The following is a 22551-nucleotide window of genomic DNA, read 5'->3' as shown; positions in this document are numbered from 1 at the left end:
AATGCATATGTCAGCATAAATAACTCCAGTAACCTTTTGATACTTTGTGTGCTTTCCAGTGGAGAATAGTAGTCTAGTGATGCCCTTGATCTTCAGTAAAGTTCTAATCTTACAGATTTTCAGCACTACAAAACAACTAAGACTTTGCTTCCAATTTTTGCAAATACTTCCATAGAAATTGTTTTTAACTGTTTTTTTCCTATAAATTAATGTCTCTTAGGTATAAAAATTGTGAATTGCCTTGAAACTAACTTTTGTTTTAGCTTTTCTATCTTAGTTTCATTTTGAGATTTTTTGTATAATTCTTTTTGACTAAAGAAGTTATTAGTGCCTGCATGCAACTCTGAAAATATTAAGATAGTTGGCTTTAGAAGAAACTTATTAGAGAATAAGCTCTTCAAAAAGCAAACTGTTCTATGAGCAGCAGAGCTGATGAAGCCTACTTTCTACCAGATTTACGCTCTTTATCTTTCTCCTCCTTCCCTCTGCAGTGCCTCCCCTGTCTTCTACCTCTTTTCCTGGCTATGCAGCAGCACATGCTATGGCTGGGGTTGGAGCTGTGTACTGATTGGCTGCTACCTTTTGGAGTGGTTAAGATGTGAGTCTTAATACCTGCCTTTTCTACATAGCAGATACTGATTTGGGTATCTTCCACCAGCAGCTGGTTGTTTTGGGGTGGGGTTGAGTTGGGACTTGAAGAAATTTGGTCTTGAGTCTGTTTTCAAATTTGATTGAAGCTAGCTAGCAGATTTGAAAAGCAACCAGCTGAGGGAATAATCAATAAGAATCTCTGCTAGAAGTAGTTTAGTGAATTCTTGATAAACTATTCTTGGGTAGAGGAATTGTAAAAGAGCTTCCGTTGCACAATACTTTGTCTTTCCACTTTTTTTTCTTCACTAGTTTATCTATGTGTTTTCACTTATAACTTAGCTTTCTGTCCTCTTTCTTTACTCTGTGAGGACTCCAATCTGATATATGAGTGCACATGCTCCGATGTAGAGATCATAGTGCTGGACCACTGAACTGCAACCACAGCCTGAAGGCTGGAACATGAGCACTGTACTGGGAAATGCCATAAGGACAGAAACTTTTAGAAGCTGCTTTTGCCTGGAGGTTGGAGTAGATGACCTCCTGAAGTCACTTCCAACCTGAGGTATCCTGTGACTGTATGATATTATTCCTAGTCAGAGCAGCATGCTTACAATGGGGCAAAGGGTTAGCAGGTAGATCCAAGTTCCAGCCAACTCCCTGCTTTCATCCATCTCCATATTGCTTGTTCAGATTGACCAGTGCATCTTCCTCTTACTGACTTTTGTGGGGTAGGATTTTTTATTTTCTTTGTTCTTATTTTATGGCCTTTACAGAGAAATGTTCAAGGTTGATCTTTTTTAAAATAACGCAGTAATTTTTTGTTTGAGATGCAAAGGGCTGATTCATGAAGCTATTATTGAAGCTATTATTTGTTTTGAAGGTATCTGAATAGTCTGTCAGTCTAACTCTGAAATAAGTGGCAGGCAAATTTTGTTAAAGGTTTAATGCAGAGATATCCCACAAAGAGAAAACCATGGTAGAATGTGGGCTAGAATAAGAATTCTTGCTCTATCCTTTTCAGTGTTATGGCTACTGACACTATAGTTTTCTAAGTTTGTGGCCTTGAAACAGGAAGTCTTGATACATTTTAGAGTAAATGTTGAAGAGTTTGGTGTATCTGGTTTGAAAAGATACTCTTTTCTGTAAGAGGTTTTATTTTCACCTTTGAGAATTTCAGCTATATGGAAACCTGACTTCAAAAAAAAAAAGGAAAAAAAAGGCTACTACCAAACCATAAATTTTCACCCTCCCAATATCTTCCATTAGTCTGTTTCAACGTTTTAAGTCCTATCAAGCAGCTATATATAGTTCTATTCCTGAAATTATTCATGTAGTTTATTTCAGTATAATATTATCCTCAATTGTGGGATGGGAGCTTAGCAATATAGATAAAATCAGTAATGTATTATAGGAACAGTGATATTCTAGGCTGTATATAGATTAGCAAAATGTACATTCTTGTCAGAAATTAATAAAAGTCCACCTACTTTTCAGTATGTTTAGGTCCAAAGAAAAATTTACCTTTCTCATTCTGAAAACATAGAATGTGGAGGATAGAGGGGTGATGTGATTATTGTTCAGCTAGCAGTAGACTTTCATGTCTGAAAGAGATTAGTTTCATTTCTGAAGCCTTGCGGTTGGACAAAAGTTTTGTCTAGTCTCTTAGATAGAAGCTGTGACAGGGGACTAATTCAAATCAACTGTAATTTCAAGGCCCTAAAAAGTTGGTAATGGGATTTCTTGGGCTTTTTGGGAGAGATATCTCCATATAGATGGCTTTTCCATTTGAGTTGTTTTTGTTCTCATCACAGACAAATCTGTGATGTCCTAACAAAAGCCAATCAACATCCTTTCTATGTTGTTTATTGTGCTTTGGATTAAACACAGTATGAAAAAAAGTTTCTTGCTCCTAAGTTAGCTACTTTTGGGTGTCCATGTCCCATTCCCTGTATATACTTCTTTGCAACAGTGTTTTTAGTTTTTTCCACTTTCCACTTTCAGGTTAGCTGAAAGATAACCTTTTACATACAGTTATAGACATGACCAGAAGTTTGATTAAGATATAACTGCATGTAGAATATGAGAATATGCTTTTAAAATTTGGTATGAATTTCAATTCTTCTTTTATGTTCAGTGATCTGTTATCTATTAATGACAAATTTTATGGAGACAAACGCTCTGATTGGCACTGATTTAACTTCTTAGCTGTATGGATTGTTTCAAGTGTTTTATGAGCTAGATCTTCAATGAAGATGTCAACTGGAACTGTAATTTTTATACTGCCATTTTTATGTGAGAAATATTTTTTATCTTTGTGTTTATCGTGTTTAAAAATCTCAAATGGATATTTTATTTATGTAGCTGCCAGCACATTGGCAGATTTTCTCCACTATTAAAGAACTCAGTAACTAGTATATTCAGAAACTCTAGAACTGTATTGGCTGCCTGTGCTTTACCCTGCAACATAAAGAATATTCCATCTTAACTAATTTGGTTGAATACAAATATAGTTTACTGGGGTAGAGGAAATGTAGCCAAGACACTGGCATCAATGAACTGGGAGTGCTATGCAGTGATATATGTGGTCCCTCGTTATGGTGCAAGACATGTGATTAAGTATGCGCAACGGAAGCATCATTTTGAAGATACTGAATGAAAAATTACAGTAGGCAGAAAAGCACAGAAATGTTTTCTGGAAACAAACCTGAGAGAGAAAATTGAAGACCTCTTGATCGTATGTGCTCTAATAGTGTTTCCCATTCTGTAATTCAGTAAACTATCTTTGGGGTATTATAATCGGTCTTTTGTTTATCATGTAATATATGGTCTTTTCTTTTTCAGATCAAATTCAGTTACCCAGGAATATGATTGAAAACAGTATGTTTGAAGAAGAGCCTGATGTGGTTGACTTGGCAAAAGAGCCTTGTTTACATCCCCTCGAGCCTGATGAAGTGGAATATGAACCAAGGAGCTCCCGGCTCTTGGTACGTGGCCTTGGAGAGCATGAGATCGAGGATGATGAAGAGGATTATGAGTCATCAGCAAAATTGCTGGGGATGTCCTTCATGAACAGAAGCTCAGGTCTCCGGAATAACATGTCGGTCTATAGACAAAATCCAAATGGATCATGTTCAGTGCCCTCTACGAGGACCATGGTGGTTTGCACAGTTGTTCTTGTGATTGCAGTTTCATTAATAATGGCGATTTACCTTCTTCCCAAATGTACCTTTACCAAAGAAGGCTGCCATAAAAAAAACCATACAATGGAACTAATATACCCTTTGGCAACCAATGGAAAACTATTTCCATGGGCAAAAATTAGACTTCCTCCTGATGTTGTACCACTGCATTATGATCTTGTCTTGCAGCCAAACCTAACCACTCTGAAATTTGCAGGCTCTGTAAAGATAGTGGTTAACATCGTCCAGGTAACTTGGAAGATCGTACTTCACAGCTCAGGACTTAATATCACCAAGGCAACTTATCAAGAAAAGCCGGTTGAATTCCTGGAATATCCATTGCATGACCAGCTTGCAGTCATTGCTCCTGAGGCTCTCCTTGTAGGACAGAATTATACTGTCAGCATAGAATATTCATCTAATTTATCAGATACCTATTATGGCTTTTACAAAATTTCTTACAAGGATGAGAATTCTAAGCAAAGGTATGCCCACAAATGCAGCTTGTCTCTCTTGTCACTTGTAGATTGTGCTTTGATAATAGAAATAACAACGGTTGCTTTTTCTGTTGGATGTTTCGTACAACTGATTCCTGTTAGGCAAAATTGATCTTTAATTTCCTGATTAATCTACCTGAAAAATGTCTTTCATGGATGAGTTCATGAAGTCAGGGCAGCCTCTCCATCTGTTAAAATGTAGTGCAGTATAGTGGTTGCAGGTAGCTATAGTGTGGCTTTTTGTTTGTTTAATTTTCAGTTTCTCTCTTTGGAAATTCTTCCCACATCTCTCGAGAGATGTGGGAATTTTAAGAATTTTAAGAAATAAATTTGGGTTAAAGGATTGCTGCTCTTTTTCAGTTTGCCTGCATCTCCAATGAAGGTGGGTGTGTTTTACTGAGGTGCAAACGTAGATGACTGTTCAGATCCCCCAGGTAAAGTGCTGTTGATAAGCCTCTTATGAAGAGGCTGTTCCTGAGCATATACTAAAACGTTATAGTGTATGCATGATCGTTAGAGAGACTCTACCACTTGGGAGACTGCTGATAGGCTTCAGAATTCCGTCATTATAACAAAAATGCCACAAGTTGTCTCTTGGTTGCAGAATGCATTGGATAATAAAAAATCACAAGGGGTGTAGATTATATCAGAACAACATAACCACAAGACGAAATGAAATAGAACTAAGTAGCTTATCACAAACATTAAGGACATGCATTACCATGAAGTAAGTGGGAGTAAGAATACAGTAAGTGTAGAAGGCAAAAATCACTTGAATGATGAACCTTTTTTTGAATTTCCATGTTTTTTCCTATTCTGATGTAGCTGAAGCTTTGTTTTCTCCTTGTTTTTACTGTAGTAGAAAGACAAAGTATAAGTGTTCACAGAGGAAAAAGATGATCTGTCAGTACTGGATTTTTTTGTCCCCCTTCAGTCCAGTGCTACCTGCTTTTGTTCAGGAACAGGATGTAGCACATGCTTTAACTTGTATGCTTTTCAGTAAATCCTTTTCAGATAACTGCTGATATCATTATTTCCATTGCCTTGCCTGCCTCTTCTATTTCCAGGGGCTTTGTCTCTGTATGCTTAATGTCAGTGGTTTTACAAATGCAGGCTACTTTGACAACCTCTGTTGTTATTGCATTTTCTGTAAAAAACTCAAGCTATCAAGCTGCTTTTGCAAGAAAATGTCTTTTCTTCTAGTTTAGTTTTATTTTCTTTTGAAGATTTTTTATATTGCCACAAAAATATTAAAATTATCAAATGGCAAAATAACTCACTGTTGCCAGGTGCAAATTAAAAAAAAAATATTTGAGCCTTATTTATATTTTTATGCAGAATGGTTCTTTATTGTTTGTTTTCGTTCTCTAAAATCTTGGGGTGAAGAAAAAAAAGAAAAAGAAACTGCACGAACTTCAAGATTGTCGGTGAGCAGGAAGAGAAGAGTAAGAAGTTAAGCAGGCATAGAGATTAATCTTATGAATTGTCAGCAGTGTGCCTCCTCAGAACAGTTATAGGTCCAAAAATGTTGGAGTCGTGGTGCAGAAGAAAAGAAAAACCCCAAAAGCTTGTGGGTAGCTTGGCAGTAGCTTTAAAAAACAACAACCCAAAAACAAAACAAAAGAAAAAAGCAAATGTGAACTGCTATTCTCCCACTGTTTAGCTCCAGTAAATACAAGACTTAAATTTGCAAACTTCTTGTTGAGCTCCCAGGGTTGTCTTGCAGGATCAGAATACAAATCAGAGATGCTCCCTAGGAAAAGCTGTAATTTCTGCAGCTAGTTAGTATCACAATACTGGAGAAGGAACGTAGACTTCTGAGAAGTTCTCTTGTGATATGACTAGCTGTTGGATGACTAGCCAGCAAAGGGAACAGGCATACAGTTAGATGTGAGAGCGTGACAATTAGATGAAAAACCTTCCTTGTCCCATCTGCTGCTGAGGTTTCAAAACTTTCATTTAGTGGGCATGCTCACTAATTTAATTTTTCAATCTCCTTTTTGTTCCCTCTTACTGGAAACTGGCTGGCTTATATTTTGGTGATTGTTCTGTAATTGTGTTATTCCAGGTGTATTCTTTGTTAAGAAAGCAAAAAGCAGCCAAGCAGATTAGTCCTCAAATAAATAATTTTTTGGGCTTTAAAAAACCCTTTTGTTAATGAAACATTTATTCTGACTGGACCAACCCTGTCATGTACCATTCAGAAATCTTCTCCTATAACAAGCTGTTACAAGGTTTGGGAGGAAAATGACTGTTCTATCATAAATAAACTGACATTTATCCTTTTCATAATTCTTAATTTGCTCTTCTTACTCTTCCCATTAGGTGGTTTGCAGCAACTCAGTTTGAACCTGTGGCAGCAAGGTCTGCTTTTCCATGCTTTGATGAACCAGCATTTAAAGCTACTTTTTTAATCAAGATAAAAAGAGATGAGAAACTTTCCACTCTGTCAAATATGCCAAAGGTACCTACTTTTGTAGACAAATTTTAGTAGAGCTGCTGCCTAGGTAATCTGTTTAAGTGCTTTGCATTGTGTTTTTGTTGCATTAACATACAGGGGATTGACTTGAGCAGATAAACTATAAACTGTATGACTTTATAATAAAAAAACTGTCTTTTCCTCAAAGACTTGAACTAAGTAACTTTGTAGAGAAAACAACTGTTCAGTGCACTGCACAGTGTAGGATGTTATTGTGGGGACAGTTGAATGGCTATTGGAGGGATTCCTGTTGAATTTAAATGAATCATTATTTTGCAGGAGTTCTGTTGTTGGCTACATCAGTCTCAACAGCCCTTAGGATGCTCTTTTGAGTTTTCTATGTTTGCTGATACTGCACATGTGGAGAATACTGGAATATATTTGTCAACAGTTTGTATAACTAGCAACAGTCTCTGTGAAAGATATGCCTGATCTTGAAGGTTGTGCTTTTGAGCCTGAACGAGGAGAAGTAGGGTGTCAATACAGAGTCAACCCCAGAATATGAATGAGGGATCTGAAATTCCTTCAGCTAGATGTTTTCAGACAAAATATTGTAAGACCATATCTGAATTTTATGGTGATGCTTTATGCCATTAAGCCTTTGGAGAAACCTTTATAGAAGCCCAATTCATTTCGACAGACCAGCAAGACTAACTTATTATCTAGTCTGTGTCTGAACTAGGACCTGTCTCCTCAAAACATTACCACTATTTATCACCCGACAGAAGCTCATTAATATTGACATTTATCTAACCAATAATGAAAAAAATTACACTCTTGGTGTTGGTGGAACACATATGTACACCGTGCAGTTTGGGTTCCAGAAGGTTGTCACAAGCTCAGGTGCTGATGTAGCTACCCTGTTTTTGAAAACCAAGCAAATAACTGCAACCTCATGAAATAATACCTTTTTCACAGTGCACGAATGTTTATGTTCCTGGATTTGTGGTGATTCTCAACCATTACTTTAGCAGGATTGCAGCACTTTAGTTTACATCCAGGCCTACAAGCATTTTATTTGCTGCTCTCTTCTTCACTGAATGAAGAAACAGGCTCTGCTGGACAACTCTCCTGTTTTATGTAAACAAGAAAGAGTGCTCACTTTCCTCTACTACAAGTTGGACAAGTAGCTAAGGCAACTTTCAACAGCTTCCATAGTTCTTCATGTACAAAAAGTAAACTGTAGTTTACCATTGCTGCATGTGTGCAGCAGACATTGCTGAGCTAATTGCCCATAGTTGCTAAAAGTCTATCCTATTCTTCAGCATACCTTCCACAGATGATGGGTACTCTGAAAGACACTGATGGGTTCTCTGAAAGACCAAGAGTATTTTTGTTTTCAGCATTTCTACTGCACCACACTACCATAGAATGTTTACTGCTACCCTAATCCTGGTATATTCTGTATGTTCTCTTGCTTATCTCTGATGACTTCATTATAAAGAAGATGAGAAAGGATATTCTGTGACAATTTTCATCCCAATTAGTTGAGGCAGAATTATCTGGTATACCTCTGGCATCTAGCGCCTTGTTTGCCAGCTTGACTGGTAATGATTGGCAGATGGAGTGGAGGCAAAATAACCATCAACTCTTCTTCACAGTTATTTGTGGTTGGCTATTGAAGGAAAATGGTTGAGGACAATTCAAGAGCAAGGAGGGTGTTTCCTGGGGTTGCTAGGTGCTACTGTTCTGGTAGCAATTACCTGCCTCCTTTCCTTTAGTATGTCTGCTACTGCCCACTGTGGTAATAGACATTTCCAGAAGAATAAGCAAAGGCCCTCACAGTAGCAGCAGGCATATCTACTTCCTTTGTTTTTTCCCACCCATGTGGTTGTGCAACACCACCAAGCTGCCTTCTTCAATAAATGCTTTGTGGAGTCATTTAATCTAGCCCCTCCATCACCTTCCTTACTTTCTCCTATGATTTCACTCAGATTTCATGTCTTTTTTACAAGGTGTTTATGCAACTTTGCACGGACAGGAAGAAGTAATCTGGGAAACTGCTGCATGTGTTTGTGGCATTGGGCAAGACTGTGAGATTTCCGATTGTGACTTCCTGCAAATTATGCAAGTGGGTCACTTCGTGCAGTGAACAGTGTCAGTAGATATGAGCAAGGCTTTTCAGCCTTCCTGAGAGAATCTGCAGAGAAGCTACTTGGAGCTCAAGCTCTGTGTTGCCAGGAATTGTGACTTGAGTTAACTGGTCCAACCAACATGCCTGAAAGGGCAACTCTGTATTTCTTGTTTAGTGAGTTATTATTTGTTGCCATAGAATCTTCCTCTAATTAGTCTGGAAATAGCTGACTCTCACACCTCAGGACATGTGAATTAAATCTGGAAAAGACAGATTGTTACTTGCCTTAGTCTTGCATCCTCCCATAACTTCTGCCTTGCATTGGCAGTCCTGCAAAGCATGTGTCTGTGGGGTTCTGTGCTTAGGAAGGAGCTGCTCCCCATCCCATCAGTCCCTGCTCAACTCCACGTGCTGTTAGAAAGCACCCAGGAGCTCTTTTGGTTCTGTCTGTGGATATTAATGTTGTGTACTTGTCGTGTGTGCATGATGAGGAACCATCCACATGGAGAAAACATACTGATGAGCTGCTTTTACTCATTAATGCATCTCTTTTTTCCTCCTTACTTTAGGACCCATTTACATTTAAGTTTCTAGCCTTTCTTGCTGCAGAGTAGCATTCATTGCATTGCTCATTTTTCAAGGAGATAGGAAGCCAGTTGAAAAATGAACATTTGGGAGATGTGACCTTCTACCCATTCTGCTTGCAGTGAAAAATGGATTAGTATTGCATATTTGTATTATCTTAAACACTGGTGTTACGAATTTTCCCTATTGGTCACAGTAGATATATACTGTTTGGCTGTTCCTGTACTGCATAGAAAAAACGTCTTTTTCCTACCCATCTTTCTCTACATAGAACTGTTCTTCCAATGACTTGTGCCACTCCTGCATCATGAATTCCCTTTTAAATTACGTGATGCCTCTCTTGCATCTCTTTTTGGTGTTTTGATTCCCTCTACTGTTTGTCATACCACTTGAATTACCTTCAGATCTCCTTCTTCCTCTTCTGCCTTGCGTACTACGTCTTCTGCTCAGCTACCTGTGATACTGTTTTTTTTTTTAAATAAGGATAACTGATTTTTGAACCAGTTTATCTGCAGCCACAATAGATTTTTTTAAATAGGGTGTCACCTCTTTATGAAGATGAAGCTGTAGTAAAGGCAGAAATTTATGAATTGGCTGAAGGAATTCAACGATGGCATTCTGTTCATATACAGTGGTCAGACTAGATGATTACATTGATTATATCTTCAGGCTTAAAAATATCTTCCTCTTTAAGGCTGACATTTAAATTTTCAGTGGCAGTTAAATGTTAAATCATTGTTTGGTTTGAAATGATCTTGTCTAAAACTAAGGTTATTGTTGTTGGTTTTTAAATGTTTGTGGTTTCTGGAAACAAACTTATTTATGAAGTTTTAGATGGCACATGAACTGCCATCCCTGTCTCCAGACCTTTACTATTGTGCACTACAGTGGTTTTAAACATTTGACTTTATTCTTTATGTAATTTATGTTTCTGAAGGACTATACTGAAAAGTACTTTTAGGCATATAGCATGCCTTTCCAGGACTAATATTAAAGAAAAACTTCTGCACTAAAAGTAATTTAAGGTACACGATGGTATCTTACTTCAGAAGACTGAGCAGACAGTTACTTTTGGCAGTGTGTGTCTAAGCTGGGCATGTTTTTGCTTTGAACTAACCGAAACCTTAGGTTTTCTTCACTTTTCTAAATGCAGTCTCTTTTGATTTGTAAGGGTGTGTGTGAGGGATTTTTTGTTCTGTTGTTTTAAAATAATGAGTATGTTTGGTTACCTAGTTTTGAAGAGACTTCTGGGAAGAGGCAAATGTTTAACTCATGCAGTACCAGTATTTTTAGTAGGCTATGCTGAACTGTGTCTCTGATCTAATCTAAAGCTCTCTTGAATTAATGTTGATCTTTGTGTTGACTTTGGATTATACTGGGGGTTTAAGTGTGAACTAAATTAGACTAATGGTTTCTCCAACAATGCAGTTGTCTGGTAATACTGCATAATAAAAGCTTGATAAATAATTTTTTGGTATATAGGCTTAAATGTTCCATGTCTCCTTAAGTTTTGTTACACCATGAGTAGGTTGTATCATCTATCCCACCTGAAACATAACCAAAATATAAAAATGTTCTGCAATTTTGCTTATAAATTGTTCCTAGCGTGAAGTAATTCTTTGATTTAACATTGATTCCTTGCATGTCTTAGCGTTCTTTTGTCTGCATTAATAACAATGTTTTCCTTTCACCTGCAGAAGGCCACTACTCCTGTGACAAATGGAATTGTTCAAGATGAGTTTTTTGTGAGTTTGAAGATGAGCACCTACCTAGTAGCCTTTGTTGTTGCAGACTTGAAAAACATCAGTAGGGAAACTAATGGGAGTCTGGTATGTTTGTTCCACTTTTAAGTTCTCCTGCACCCCTCCTAAGCCAACAAGCCAACCAAAACAAAACAAAAAAATCCCCAAACCAACAAGCAAACTCTGTCTCTTTTCAATTTATTTATTTTCTTGGTTTTATTATATTCATCATAGGTAGTGGACAAAAGCCATATGCTATAGGTTGGACTGACTTCAGGGCTTATACCAGATTGAGAAGACTTTTACAGCAAGAGACTCAGCATCAGGTCTTGTTTACAGTGGCAATTTACAAAATGTAAAATTCGTAAGAGCTTTCAGAGCTGGAAGGTTTAAACTTTTAGTTTTAATGCTTCATCTGTGAGGGAGTAATGTCATGCAAACCAGGAGCTGTTCAGATGATGTACAGAAACATTATTGTTCCCAGGGAAGCCTACATACTATTTCAAACAGTGCTGCAAATATGTTCTATACATATTCTATACATGCAAAGATAAGCTACCTAAAAAAACCCATGCCCTGCAGTAAAGCAAATTTAGACTAACTTTAAGTCTGCATTTAGTCACTTGAATACAATGATTTCATTGTGGGGTTTTTATTTTTCCAAAGGTTCCAAAAATCAAACAGTTGGTCCTGTTTGATCTTTGTCCTTTGCAAGGATATGGCTTGCAGGGTCAGTGAGCAGTTCCTACAATGTGTGCAATTAAAGTAACTGAAGAAAAAACATGGTAATATTTGAAGTTGTTCCTTAATCTTATTTTAGGAAGTGCAGGAGTTTCATGTCAGCAATGCTTTTCATGACTTTAGTAGCAACTGCCCCTTTGTGGTGAAATCTTGGAAGTGCCAGTACCTACCTAGAAGGAGCCAGAGGTAATAGTGCTAGTAGCACTGCAGAAGGAGAAGCAGCCCTCTCTTTAATCCAATATACAGAAGTAAAGATACTGGTCAATAGGCTTTGATCCTGACTTGGACAAATATTTCTAACTATAGCTGAATAGGACAGACTGTTTGGTCTAACCTGAAAAATTAGACTTCTTTTTTTTTTCCCCTTGTGGCTACTATTTGGTCTGTATTTGAACTGTATTCTGGTAAAACCATATAGCCAGTTCTTTAGCAGGCAGAAAATTGATCAGTATACTAAATGTTTCATGTTTGCAGAGAGCCTGAATCAGCTATCTGCATGGTGTACTTTGCTTTGTTCGTAATAGTGAGACTAACTTGCATGGATTGTCAGTACTTCAGAAGTATTTTATGGCAGAGGCACATAGGATAGCAGAAAAAGACTGAGTGATGTATTCTAACTAAGGACAGTGATTCTTAACTGTGCTTCTCCTTCATTCTGACCACCAAGCAAGATTTGGCCAAGCTAGGGAAGTCCAGCAGACCATTAGAAAGCTCCAAACCCAAGGGATCTAGCAATGTATAAGAGTACTTGCCAGCTTAAAGAGAGAAAGCATAATAATAGTTATACCAAGTAAGGCTGGAATCTAGCTAGTGGGTTGTTGTGTTGCCAGCAGTATGTAGTACGCCAAGGGAGACTGTAAGAAGGAAGCATATAATGACATTTTCCACAAAATATGTTCTCAAAATGCTTCCAGCAATTTGTGGCTGGGAGATTAAAAGAATTTGAGCTAACCAGTTCACACAGAATAAGTTTATTGTCATGAATGTTATAAGATAGCTTAGAGTTGAAGTAAAGTTGCTTTGTGTTCACAATGCAATGAGATTTTTCTCAACTCCACAAGATCCTGGGAGGCTTTTATGTTTGTTTTTGAGCTTAAAATTTGCAGCTAATGATACTTTTGTACTTCCAGGAACACTAGATTGTGCTTGGTTCAAACTCAAAAATTAAAAGATCAGCCTGTCCATCTATTTGAAATGTCATTGGTTTACTGATTTGTAACATAGTAAGAGGGAGGTTTGTTGTTTTGTTTTTTTTTAAATAAAACAGGAAAATTAATCTCAACATATTTTGTGTTTGTATATGAAAGGGCATCCTAAACCCACATCAATCTGTAACCTAATCAAAATTATTTTCTTGATATAGACACTTCAGCATGATTAGAGGGAGACTGTAACCTCTCAATTTTTATGAATGCTTCTTACATCATGTCTAATGTGGCCCTACCTTAGATAGCGGAATGGATGAACTTTGTGCCAATTATTATTTCTTGAGAGAATTTCTTGCAGATGATATTAGCATTATCATACTCATAGTCTAACTTGACATATGCAGGGACACTCACTTAATAACTCATGAGGGAGTAAAAAAGGAAGTGGATCAATTTCTGTTCATGTAGATGAACATGTTTCTGTTCTTGAACACCTTCCTTAAAGGTGTCAGCTTTGAACTGTTCTTGCATACACATTGGTCAGTTGGATGGTCTGTCTGTATTTTGACTAGTGAATAAGCTCTAGTAAAAAAATTAACTCTGTATTGACAGATTCATAACTTGTGTTTGTAACTTGCGTGTGTACCAAAACCGTGTCCTATCTGTTTCAGGAACTTCTGCTAGCTCCTCTTTTACTTCTAAAGCTTTTGTAGCTAGAAGTTTCAAAATCTTTTCTTTTCTCTGTTTGGACTAGGTATCTGTCTATGCCATACCGCAGCATCTAAACCAAGTTGGGTATGCCCTAAACACGGCAGTGAAACTTCTGGAATTTTATCAAAAATACTTTTTAATAAACTACCCTCTTGAAAAATTAGGTAAGTTCTTTTGAACTTTTTTTAAACAGAAGAAGAAGCCCTAATCAATTCTGAGAAATACAGGGGAACTTTTGTTCTGAAAAGGTGTGCTTAAAAAAAAAGAAGTGTAAAACATCTATGAAATAAGGTTCTCCCCAAATTATTTAAAAAATTCATTAAATGTTTGACTGAGTATGAGTATTAAGTAATTCTCAAGCTGGAAAATTTTTGTGACCTTTTGACACCAGATTGCTTATACTTGTACATAACATCAAAGAAATAATTTGGTGTAAATTTAACATGATGTGCCTTGGTAGGGAGATACAGAATTCTCAGTCTGTGAACAATGTTCACCAGTGCAAAATCTGCAGTCTGACTTCTCTGCATGTATTAGTTTGACTGGAAAAATAATGAAATGCAGTCTTCTAAGACATTACTTCCAGTAGAGGCAGGCCTGTTTCTTCATTACTCGTGTGCATGCAAGATCTATAGGCAGTGTCTGTGTAGTGCTTTAAGTAGTTTGTGTAAGAGTACAGTTAGAGAAACATGTCTATAAATCTATGGGGCTTCTGTGCTTGAGATGTGCTCAAGCATGTCCATGTCACATGTCCACACCACAGGATTTAAATAGTGAGGTTTTTAGGGTTTATGTGATAGAATAGGAAGACTTGAAATACAGAATTGCTTTAACTAGTAGTTTTCAAAAACTTCTTTCAAATCTTTTCCAGATCTGGTAGCAATTCCTGATTTTCAGTCTGGTGCAATGGAAAACTGGGGCTTGATCACCTTCCGAGAAACAACACTCTTGTTTGACAGTAATACTTCTTCAGCAAGGGATAAAAAGTTAATAACTGCAGTGATAGCACATGAGCTTGCCCATCAGGTACTAGACTGGGGAGGTCATTGTTTAAATATGGTGGGCCCTTTTTTTTTTTTTTTTTAATGCAATTCTGTCCTTAAATTCACCCTGCCCTCACTGTGACTAGGTTGTGCATTGTATCTGTTCAGAATACCTGCAGGTGTATTTTCTCCAGTACAACAGGCAGAGTGTAACTCTGTCATGATGTACTTAGGGAGTTGTTCATGCAAAAGCATTACCGTGGTTTTGACTGAGCTTGATTTTGCTACGAGATAAAGCTGAGGATGGATGGAGTGTTACTGTACTCATTTGATTTTATTTCTGAAAAAGAATGACATTCTTGGTCTTTCATAGTGGTTTGGCGATCTAGTAACTATGGAATGGTGGAACGACCTCTGGCTGAATGAGGGATTTGCCACTTTCATGGAGTACTTTGCCATGGAGGAAATTTTTCCAGAATTACATTCAGTAAGTACTTTCTGTAACTATACTTACTGTGCCTTCGCTAAGATCTGTTTTTTAATGCTGACCTTAAAGTACTGATTCTTATAAACTTATATTGAAATTCACTTTGGGTGCCATTGAGATTGTACTATATCTCCTCTGCTTTGGCACTTGCATTATATTGGAAGTGGTTTGGGGGAGGGGCTTTGGCGAGGCTATGTTGTTTTTGTGGTTTTTTCAATTTTTTTTTATTTTGGTAGTAGTCTAGATGCAGTCTTTGTGTTTTGTGTAGGTTAAAGCATTCTGTGCAAAATAGCAGGTGTTAAAAGGTGCAGATGTCTATATTTCAAATTATAACTTAAAATCTTTATACAGAAAGTCCAGGCATGTTGTTGACCAAGTTTATCGGTCTCTACTTTTCCTAATAGACTTAGGAAGCACCAGAGCCACCAGAGCTTTAGGTTACTAAATATGCCTGGAGTAACTCCTGTCTTCCCATCATTGTAGTACTTGCTTGTGTCTGAATCAGTTTGGGATTCACAAATCAGGGGACCTGGTAGAAAGTGTCATGTGGTCCCGCCCAATGGATTCTGATAGTTGAGTTACACTAACAGTACAAAGCACTGCTCCCTCAGGCACTTCTGTTTACACATATGGCTGAAGGAGTTTAAAAGCTCACTCAGGTACTAAGTGACCTAGCTTCTCAGACTCTGGAAAACACGAAGGATTCAAACCTGATCTTTCCTCTCCAAGGAAGGGGTACCAGCTAGCTACTGCTCTAAATCATCCCTGTCACTGAATGCAGGCAGAGAAACAAAGACTAGTGGAACTAAAGGAAGGGGGCAATGGAGAGACTAATTTTGCATCCTGGGTAAAGGTATTTCCTAGGAGAGGAGGTACCTGGGCTCTGGAACCAGCTTCCAGGAGTATTTATGTGATCTGCATTAGTCATGGGATTAAAAACCTGATGCGTACTTACAGTTTCCTGCTTGCTGGATTGTGTTCTTCTCAGCATTCTAAGTGTGAGTTTTGAGTTCTTAATTCACCCTTGTTACTGCATTAAGAAACTTAGGTTGCTAATTTGGTTCAGTAGAATTCTTTCTTAGAGCTGGGTGTTTAAAAAGTTTTTCATTTGGCCTAGCTTGGTTGCTGAGTTTGAGGGCCACTGAAAGTATGTTTTTGTATAGTGTTGTGGTTTAACCTCAGTCAGCAACTGAGTACCACACAGGTGCTCGCTTACTCCTCCCCCCCCTCCGGTGGGATGGGGGAGAGAATTGCCCAGCCAGTCCCCGAGCAGCGGCCTCCCCCGGCCAGCTTTCCCCAGTTTATGTACTGAGCATGACGTCACATGGTATGGAATGTTTCTTTGGCCAGTTTGGCTGTGCCCCCTCCCAGCTTCTTGTGCACCTCCAGCCTTCTCAGTCGGTAGAGCATGGGGAGCTGAAAAGTCCTTGGCTAGTGTAAGCACTACCTAGCAACAACTAAAACATTGGTGTGTTATCAACATTGTTCTCGTTGATACACAGCACTGTACCAGCTACTAGGAAGAAAATTAACTATATCCCTGCCGAAACCAGGACAGTAGCCATTCTGCTTGTTGGGTGCATATGTGGTGAGGGGAGGACACAAAACTAGTCTAATGTTTTAACAAGGACACATCAAATACTTGTATACTTCATTCTGAAAGGTGCCTGACAAGGTGCCTTCACCAACATCTCATTTCACCACTTGGTGGTGCCAAAATATGTTTTGGTAAAAATAAAAAAAAAAATCACTCCAAACTTCTGCATTCAAGAATAGCTTTGAAATTTTAAACTTTAAAGGGTCTCTTTATTGTATCGTACACAAGTCTTACCTTTTTATTCTTTTTGTAACCCTCTACTGTATAGAGGAAACTGTATAGCGAATTGTTTGCTCAAGTCTTGATAAAATGAAACGGACAAATACCGGTACAATCAGCTTCTTTTCAGTGTTTGGGGTTGTCTTGTTCTGGTAACAATGTAGTAAATTGAAATATCTTCATTCTAGAAGAAAAGAAGGAAGAGACTTTGGTACTAGGATCACTAGATAAGGTGATGTTTACCTTCACACAAATGTCACTGTGTGTAATGTGGGTTATTACCCTAGATTTCATGCTTTAATATTTAATATTAAAGCATACTAAAGAAGTCATGCTTTTGTATTCCCTGTTTCCTGTAAATGAACTAAAAACATCTGACATTGGGCACATACTTTCTTAGTAGGTACATTTATTTTCTCTAATGCCAATGATGCATTGACCTGAGACAGGAGCTTAAGAGTCTGGGTAATGATGTAAACTCAAGAGTGGGATTCCAGTGCTAAAATGTGGCAGGGAGAGAGTAGATTTTACAAATGCTACACTGACAATTCTTTTGCTTCCTCCATTGGCAGGAAGGTGAGCAAAGGCATGTTAGACCAATTAGTCGGAACTTTCACTGTTCTGCTTACCGTGTATGTTCTAGCTTCTCAGACACTTATAAATGCTTCTCTTTTAGGATGAAGATTTCCTTAATTTAATTTTCAAGGCTATGATGAAGGATTCCTTGAATTCTTCACACCCAGTCTCTTCTGCTGTTCAGTCTTCAGAACAAATTGAAGAAATGTTTGATGCACTTTCTTATATTAAGGTAACTTTAAAAATATTTGGAAATATTTGGAAAGTGATATATTAGCTATTGAAAATATGAGTGGAATCATGAGTAAGTAGGCATGTACTGACAATTGTTTGTGTGTAATTTACACCTAGCACAAACAATGCAGGATCTCTCAGTAGTATTTCTGAGCGTCTACATAGCTTTTAATTAGGAAAAGATTATGTATGTGTATTTGTGTCCTTACTTAACATCCTTCTGCTAGGTGCATGCTTCAGCACAAAGTAAGATACTCATGAAGATATAAGAGGGGACCCAGTAGGTGAAACAAAATATCCAGTTAGACATATATTCTTTTTCTGATAGTAGACTGTAACAAGTGCTTAAGAAAAGAGTAACAACAAGGCACTTATTGAAGCAATTGCTCCTTTTTATACTCTCTCTGCTTTTAAAATACAGTATTTTAGAGACTTCCTGAGCTGGAGGCTTTGCATCTGGAATGTAAAATTATTTCACTGCATATCCTGGTTGTCTGCAACTTGATTATTTCTAATGTCTAGTGAGGGTTGTGTGTGAGGTTTTTCTTTTTAAAGCTTCACAATGCCTCACTTGAAAATGCATGAGAGAGCAAATACCTGTATTTGCCAGATTTTTACCACGTTGTCTCAGCTTTTAGATACTGTGTCCCATGATTTCAGTAGTATTGAAGGAAAGCCTTTTATATCTTTTGGATTAGCTATCATTTTTCCCACCCCACTATCTGTGTGTGTTTGTACTTTCATCTAAGAAGAAACCATGGGGACAGCTAGCGCTTACTAGAAAACAGTCAAATACTACATCTTCCTCTGCTCAGTGGAATGCAGTTCCCACAGCTGTCTTGGTTTGTCTCCTCTGATTTCTTTTTGCAAGTCTGAACTGGTCAACACATGTTGTCTGGCATCCTTGAATAGTCTGAGATGCCAAATGGACCTACAATGGTGATGTGCTTCTGTTTATTTTGGTCTCTGTTTTCTGAACTACAAGAACAGAGATGTGTGATTTTCAGCGTCCCTTGGTTGTGAAATGGATTTGGTTTCTCTCCCTAACCTGTATATCAGAAGGCATGGCTGTTGTTTCATGCTTCACAGTTGCTGTCTCAAGTAATTCCCTTTTTGCTGAGCTCCTGGAAGGATGCATGATCCTGCATCATGCACAATCATCTCTGTAGCCAACTAACTTCAGAGATAACAGTTCTGTCACTCTTTGCCTGATCAAAACTCTATATAATTTTAATGGAAATATTCCATAAGTGATTGGGCTGAAGTTTCAGTCAGTTAGTAAAGCGTTATATTTGGAGAATTACTTTATTACTTTATTGCTACTAATAAGTATATGCACCTTCTGAATAGAAATGTAGCAACCTACACCTTTGAGTTTAGGAGCTAACCAAAAGAAGTTTTGGCTTCAGAAACAGAATTTTCATGGCTGCTTTCTATGTTTCAGAGGCTCTCATTGCATAGCTCTTCATTCATGCATGCAGTCTTTGTATTCCGCTACTCTTGGTCCTATATCTTAGCTAACGCTCTTCTCTTGGCAGTTTGCGTGGGAAGACACTTGCAACATGGTCCCTAATCAGCTAAGGCGGATCTGTTATTGAATTGTACAACTTTGTTTTACTATACTACCAACTGACACAGATTAGTAGGTGGCCTCTACATTTTACTGTCTGGAATAGGAATTATTGTACAAAATTATTTTTAGCCTGGTTGTTTTGCAGACTATCAGTAAACCTAACACTCAAGGGTGGGACAACAATCCACCTGCAACAACAGAGTGTTTGGAAGGATATGACAGTAAGAAAAACAAAGTAGTAGAGCTATAGGTTAATTTTGGATGATGCAAGAGAGGAAATTATGACCATATTATTAAAAACTATAGTAAGGGGTATTCCTGCGGTTTCATGAATAATTAGATTAACCAGGCAGCCTTCAGTTTCAGGCAAGATGTTACTTAAATTCCAAAGCTTGAGTTTGGAATGTGTAAGAACCATACATGCTCTTATTAAAATCTTCCTTTTAATTTTTTCTTGATCCTTTCTCAGAAATAGTACCAAACTTTTCATGATCTATGGCTACTCATCTGCATTCAGTTGTACAGTATGCAAGTCCTCAGGCAATTTATTTATTAGTGACTGTGACATAGAAGCATTTCTATGGAAAGAAAATGGCTTTCAACTGTGTTTAAAAAATCAAAATGCAACGCCTTTCTGTCTACACATTCATGGCCACTTTGATACTAGAACTACCCAGTTACTGTTTTTTTTAACAAAACATGGCGGTATTTAAACACTGTCAAAATGCACTTGTCCTTCTACAGTCATTTCCAGCCTACTAAGTGTATCTCATCTTTTTCCTGTAATTTTAGTTTTTTGATATAACTGCAAATCACATGACTGTTAAACACTGCCTCACAAGTGCAGTTCTGTACCATACAGAATAGTATTGCTAATAAAATATGGCAGCCAGCAGGGACTTATCAGTAAGAAGGCAATATTAATTGGAAAAAATGTCAATCTCTATTAGCCTGTTTTGTAACTGTATTTTGAGCCTTTGAAACATTAAAAAATTTTTTTTTTCCAAAGCAACTGGGAAAAATTTCAAGCCTTTTTTGTAACTGTATTTGGAGTTCATGAAATATTAAGAAATATTTTTCCAAGGCAACTGAGTGTTAAGGTAATTACTCATGATATCATTTGGGATAAAATCTGCCAGCTTCTGAGTTATTCTTGTACTGTGAAAGAGCTATAGTATGTATATGCTTTAACAAGTTTTATAACTTCAATTTATCAATTCTTTTTCTTTTTTTAATCCTTAAAGGGCGCCTCACTTCTTTTGATGCTGAAGCACTATCTCACTAAGGATGTTTTCCAAGCTGGCATTGAGGTATACTTGCATAATCACAGCTATGGATCTGCCCAGAGTGATGACTTGTGGGACAGCATGAATGAGGTATCCATCTTTAATATGCTTTTCATTTTTTTCACTTCTCTAAGTGTGTTGTAAATTTTGATTTATTTCCTTGTTTATGAAAGAAATGAGATAATACATTGCAGGTAAATACTCTGAAGTTCTTGCTCAACATAGTCCAAAGTTCTGTCATAGAGATATGGAGATTCCTGTAGCTTCTAGGACTCCATTAAGTATCATCCCAAAAAAGTGCTGGAAGTGGGTATGCAATACCATGCATATCCACATGTATGGACACGTCAGTATGTACATATCCTCTCTAGAGTTGCATTGTTAGTGTGTTAAGACCAGAATAAAAATAGTCATCTTAAATGAAGGACAAAACTTTACTTTCAAGGAATAGCTGCATCCAACTACTGCAGAGGTCTTGGAATACTCCCTACTAGTGTAACTTTCTTTCAGTGATAGCTTCTGTTTCAACAAGTGGTGCTGGAACTGTAGGAGAACAGATTGTAGGGGACAATTTAGTTCATCAGCTCTCAAATGAGAAGGCAGGCATAAGGCTGTGTCTGATTAAAGTGGGTGTGAGGGGAGAGAGCGAGGGCGCAAGAAAGTAGGGGCATGGGCAGGAGAGAGCAAGGGTGAGAGATGGCAAACCTCTGGGAGCCGGGGAGGGCTGGGGCGAGAGGGCGCCTGTGAAGGAGTGGGGAGAGACAGCAGGAGGGAGACAGGGTGAAAGAGGGAGAGAGAGCAAGGAAGGGGTGGGGGCATGAGAGTGCAAGGGAGAGAGCAAATGAGGGGGGAGAGGGGGAAAGTGTGTGCAAGAGGGAGAATGCAAGAGAGAGAGTGATCCCAACAAGAAAGAGCTGCTGAGTATCCCCAGGGAGTGTCAAGGTAGTTGTATAAGGGAAGGAAACAGATTTCCCTGTGAATGTGTGTACTGCATAGTATGTATTAAAGTCTCTGAAATACATGTGAGGTTCCCTCACAGAAGCTGAGTGCTAGGCAGGATACTAACTTAATGTTTAGTTTTGGTTCTTGGCATCTACTGTATGATATTTGAATTTCTGCAGAACTGGAGCTGCTGTTACTTACTGTGAGCTGTCACAGGTGGTTGTAAATTTGTGTGTTTAGTCTTACACAGTCACTAGTTTGCCAGCTAGTGATGGATTATTACTGATACCAGACTGTGACTCTCTTATGACAGAGAACTCTTCTGGTTTGTATAGTGATTTTTACAGCGCGAAACAGACTTTCCTCTCCTCAACTCTGCAAAATGGAGCCTCCTGACCAACCATCTTCAGTCATGCACATGTAGAGAATATACCACAGGGAGATGGTAGTATCCACATAGGGTGGTAGTATCCACATAGGGTGGCTAGGGAGACCACACAGGTGCCTCACATTTAATTAATGTGAGGGCTTGACTGTTACTAGATGCAAGGTTTAACTGTTACTAGAGCATGGGAAAAGAGTTGTTCTCAAAAATTTAGCTTACTTGCTTAGTCTGTCTCCCTGGCTCGGAAAATAACTTTTGTTTTCTTTATTATAACCCTACTGTTTGTTCATGGGGCAAGTTCAGCTTTTCTGCAAACTTGGCAGCCCTCTTTCTCCAGTCTGTTGGAACCTCAGTCATCATCTTTTAAGTCAAAAGTAATTGTTAGCAACTCTGGGATTACTTCACCCAGGTGTATTAGTATTGATAAGTGAATCACATCCAACCAACCTAGTAACATCTAATGTCAGAACTCAGTGTGTATTTCCTATTTTAATGAGAAACAAGCCTTTGTATTTGGTGCTA

At 38.0% G+C, this 22551-nt stretch overlaps 1 protein-coding gene across 1 annotated transcript in view; it reads left to right on the top strand.

Moving 5' to 3' along the window:
• The first annotated feature begins 500 nt into the window (after positions 1-500).
• Positions 501-22551, top strand: part of LNPEP (leucyl/cystinyl aminopeptidase) — a 39432-nt gene continuing 17381 nt past the window's right edge. Inside the window, 9 exon segments of the mRNA XM_009321783.1 lie at positions 501-598; positions 3433-4255; positions 6593-6731; positions 11103-11234; positions 13791-13911; positions 14619-14773; positions 15104-15217; positions 17710-17841; positions 20661-20792. Of these exon segments, the coding sequence (XP_009320058.1) occupies positions 3456-4255; positions 6593-6731; positions 11103-11234; positions 13791-13911; positions 14619-14773; positions 15104-15217; positions 17710-17841; positions 20661-20792 (1725 nt within the window). The 5' untranslated portion in view covers positions 501-598; positions 3433-3455.

This window comes from Pygoscelis adeliae, unplaced genomic scaffold (assembly GCF_000699105.1).
Source record: "Pygoscelis adeliae isolate BGI_AS28 unplaced genomic scaffold, ASM69910v1 Scaffold164, whole genome shotgun sequence".
Taxonomy (NCBI): domain Eukaryota; kingdom Metazoa; phylum Chordata; class Aves; order Sphenisciformes; family Spheniscidae; genus Pygoscelis; species Pygoscelis adeliae.
This window is presented reverse-complemented; position numbering and strand designations above follow the sequence as displayed.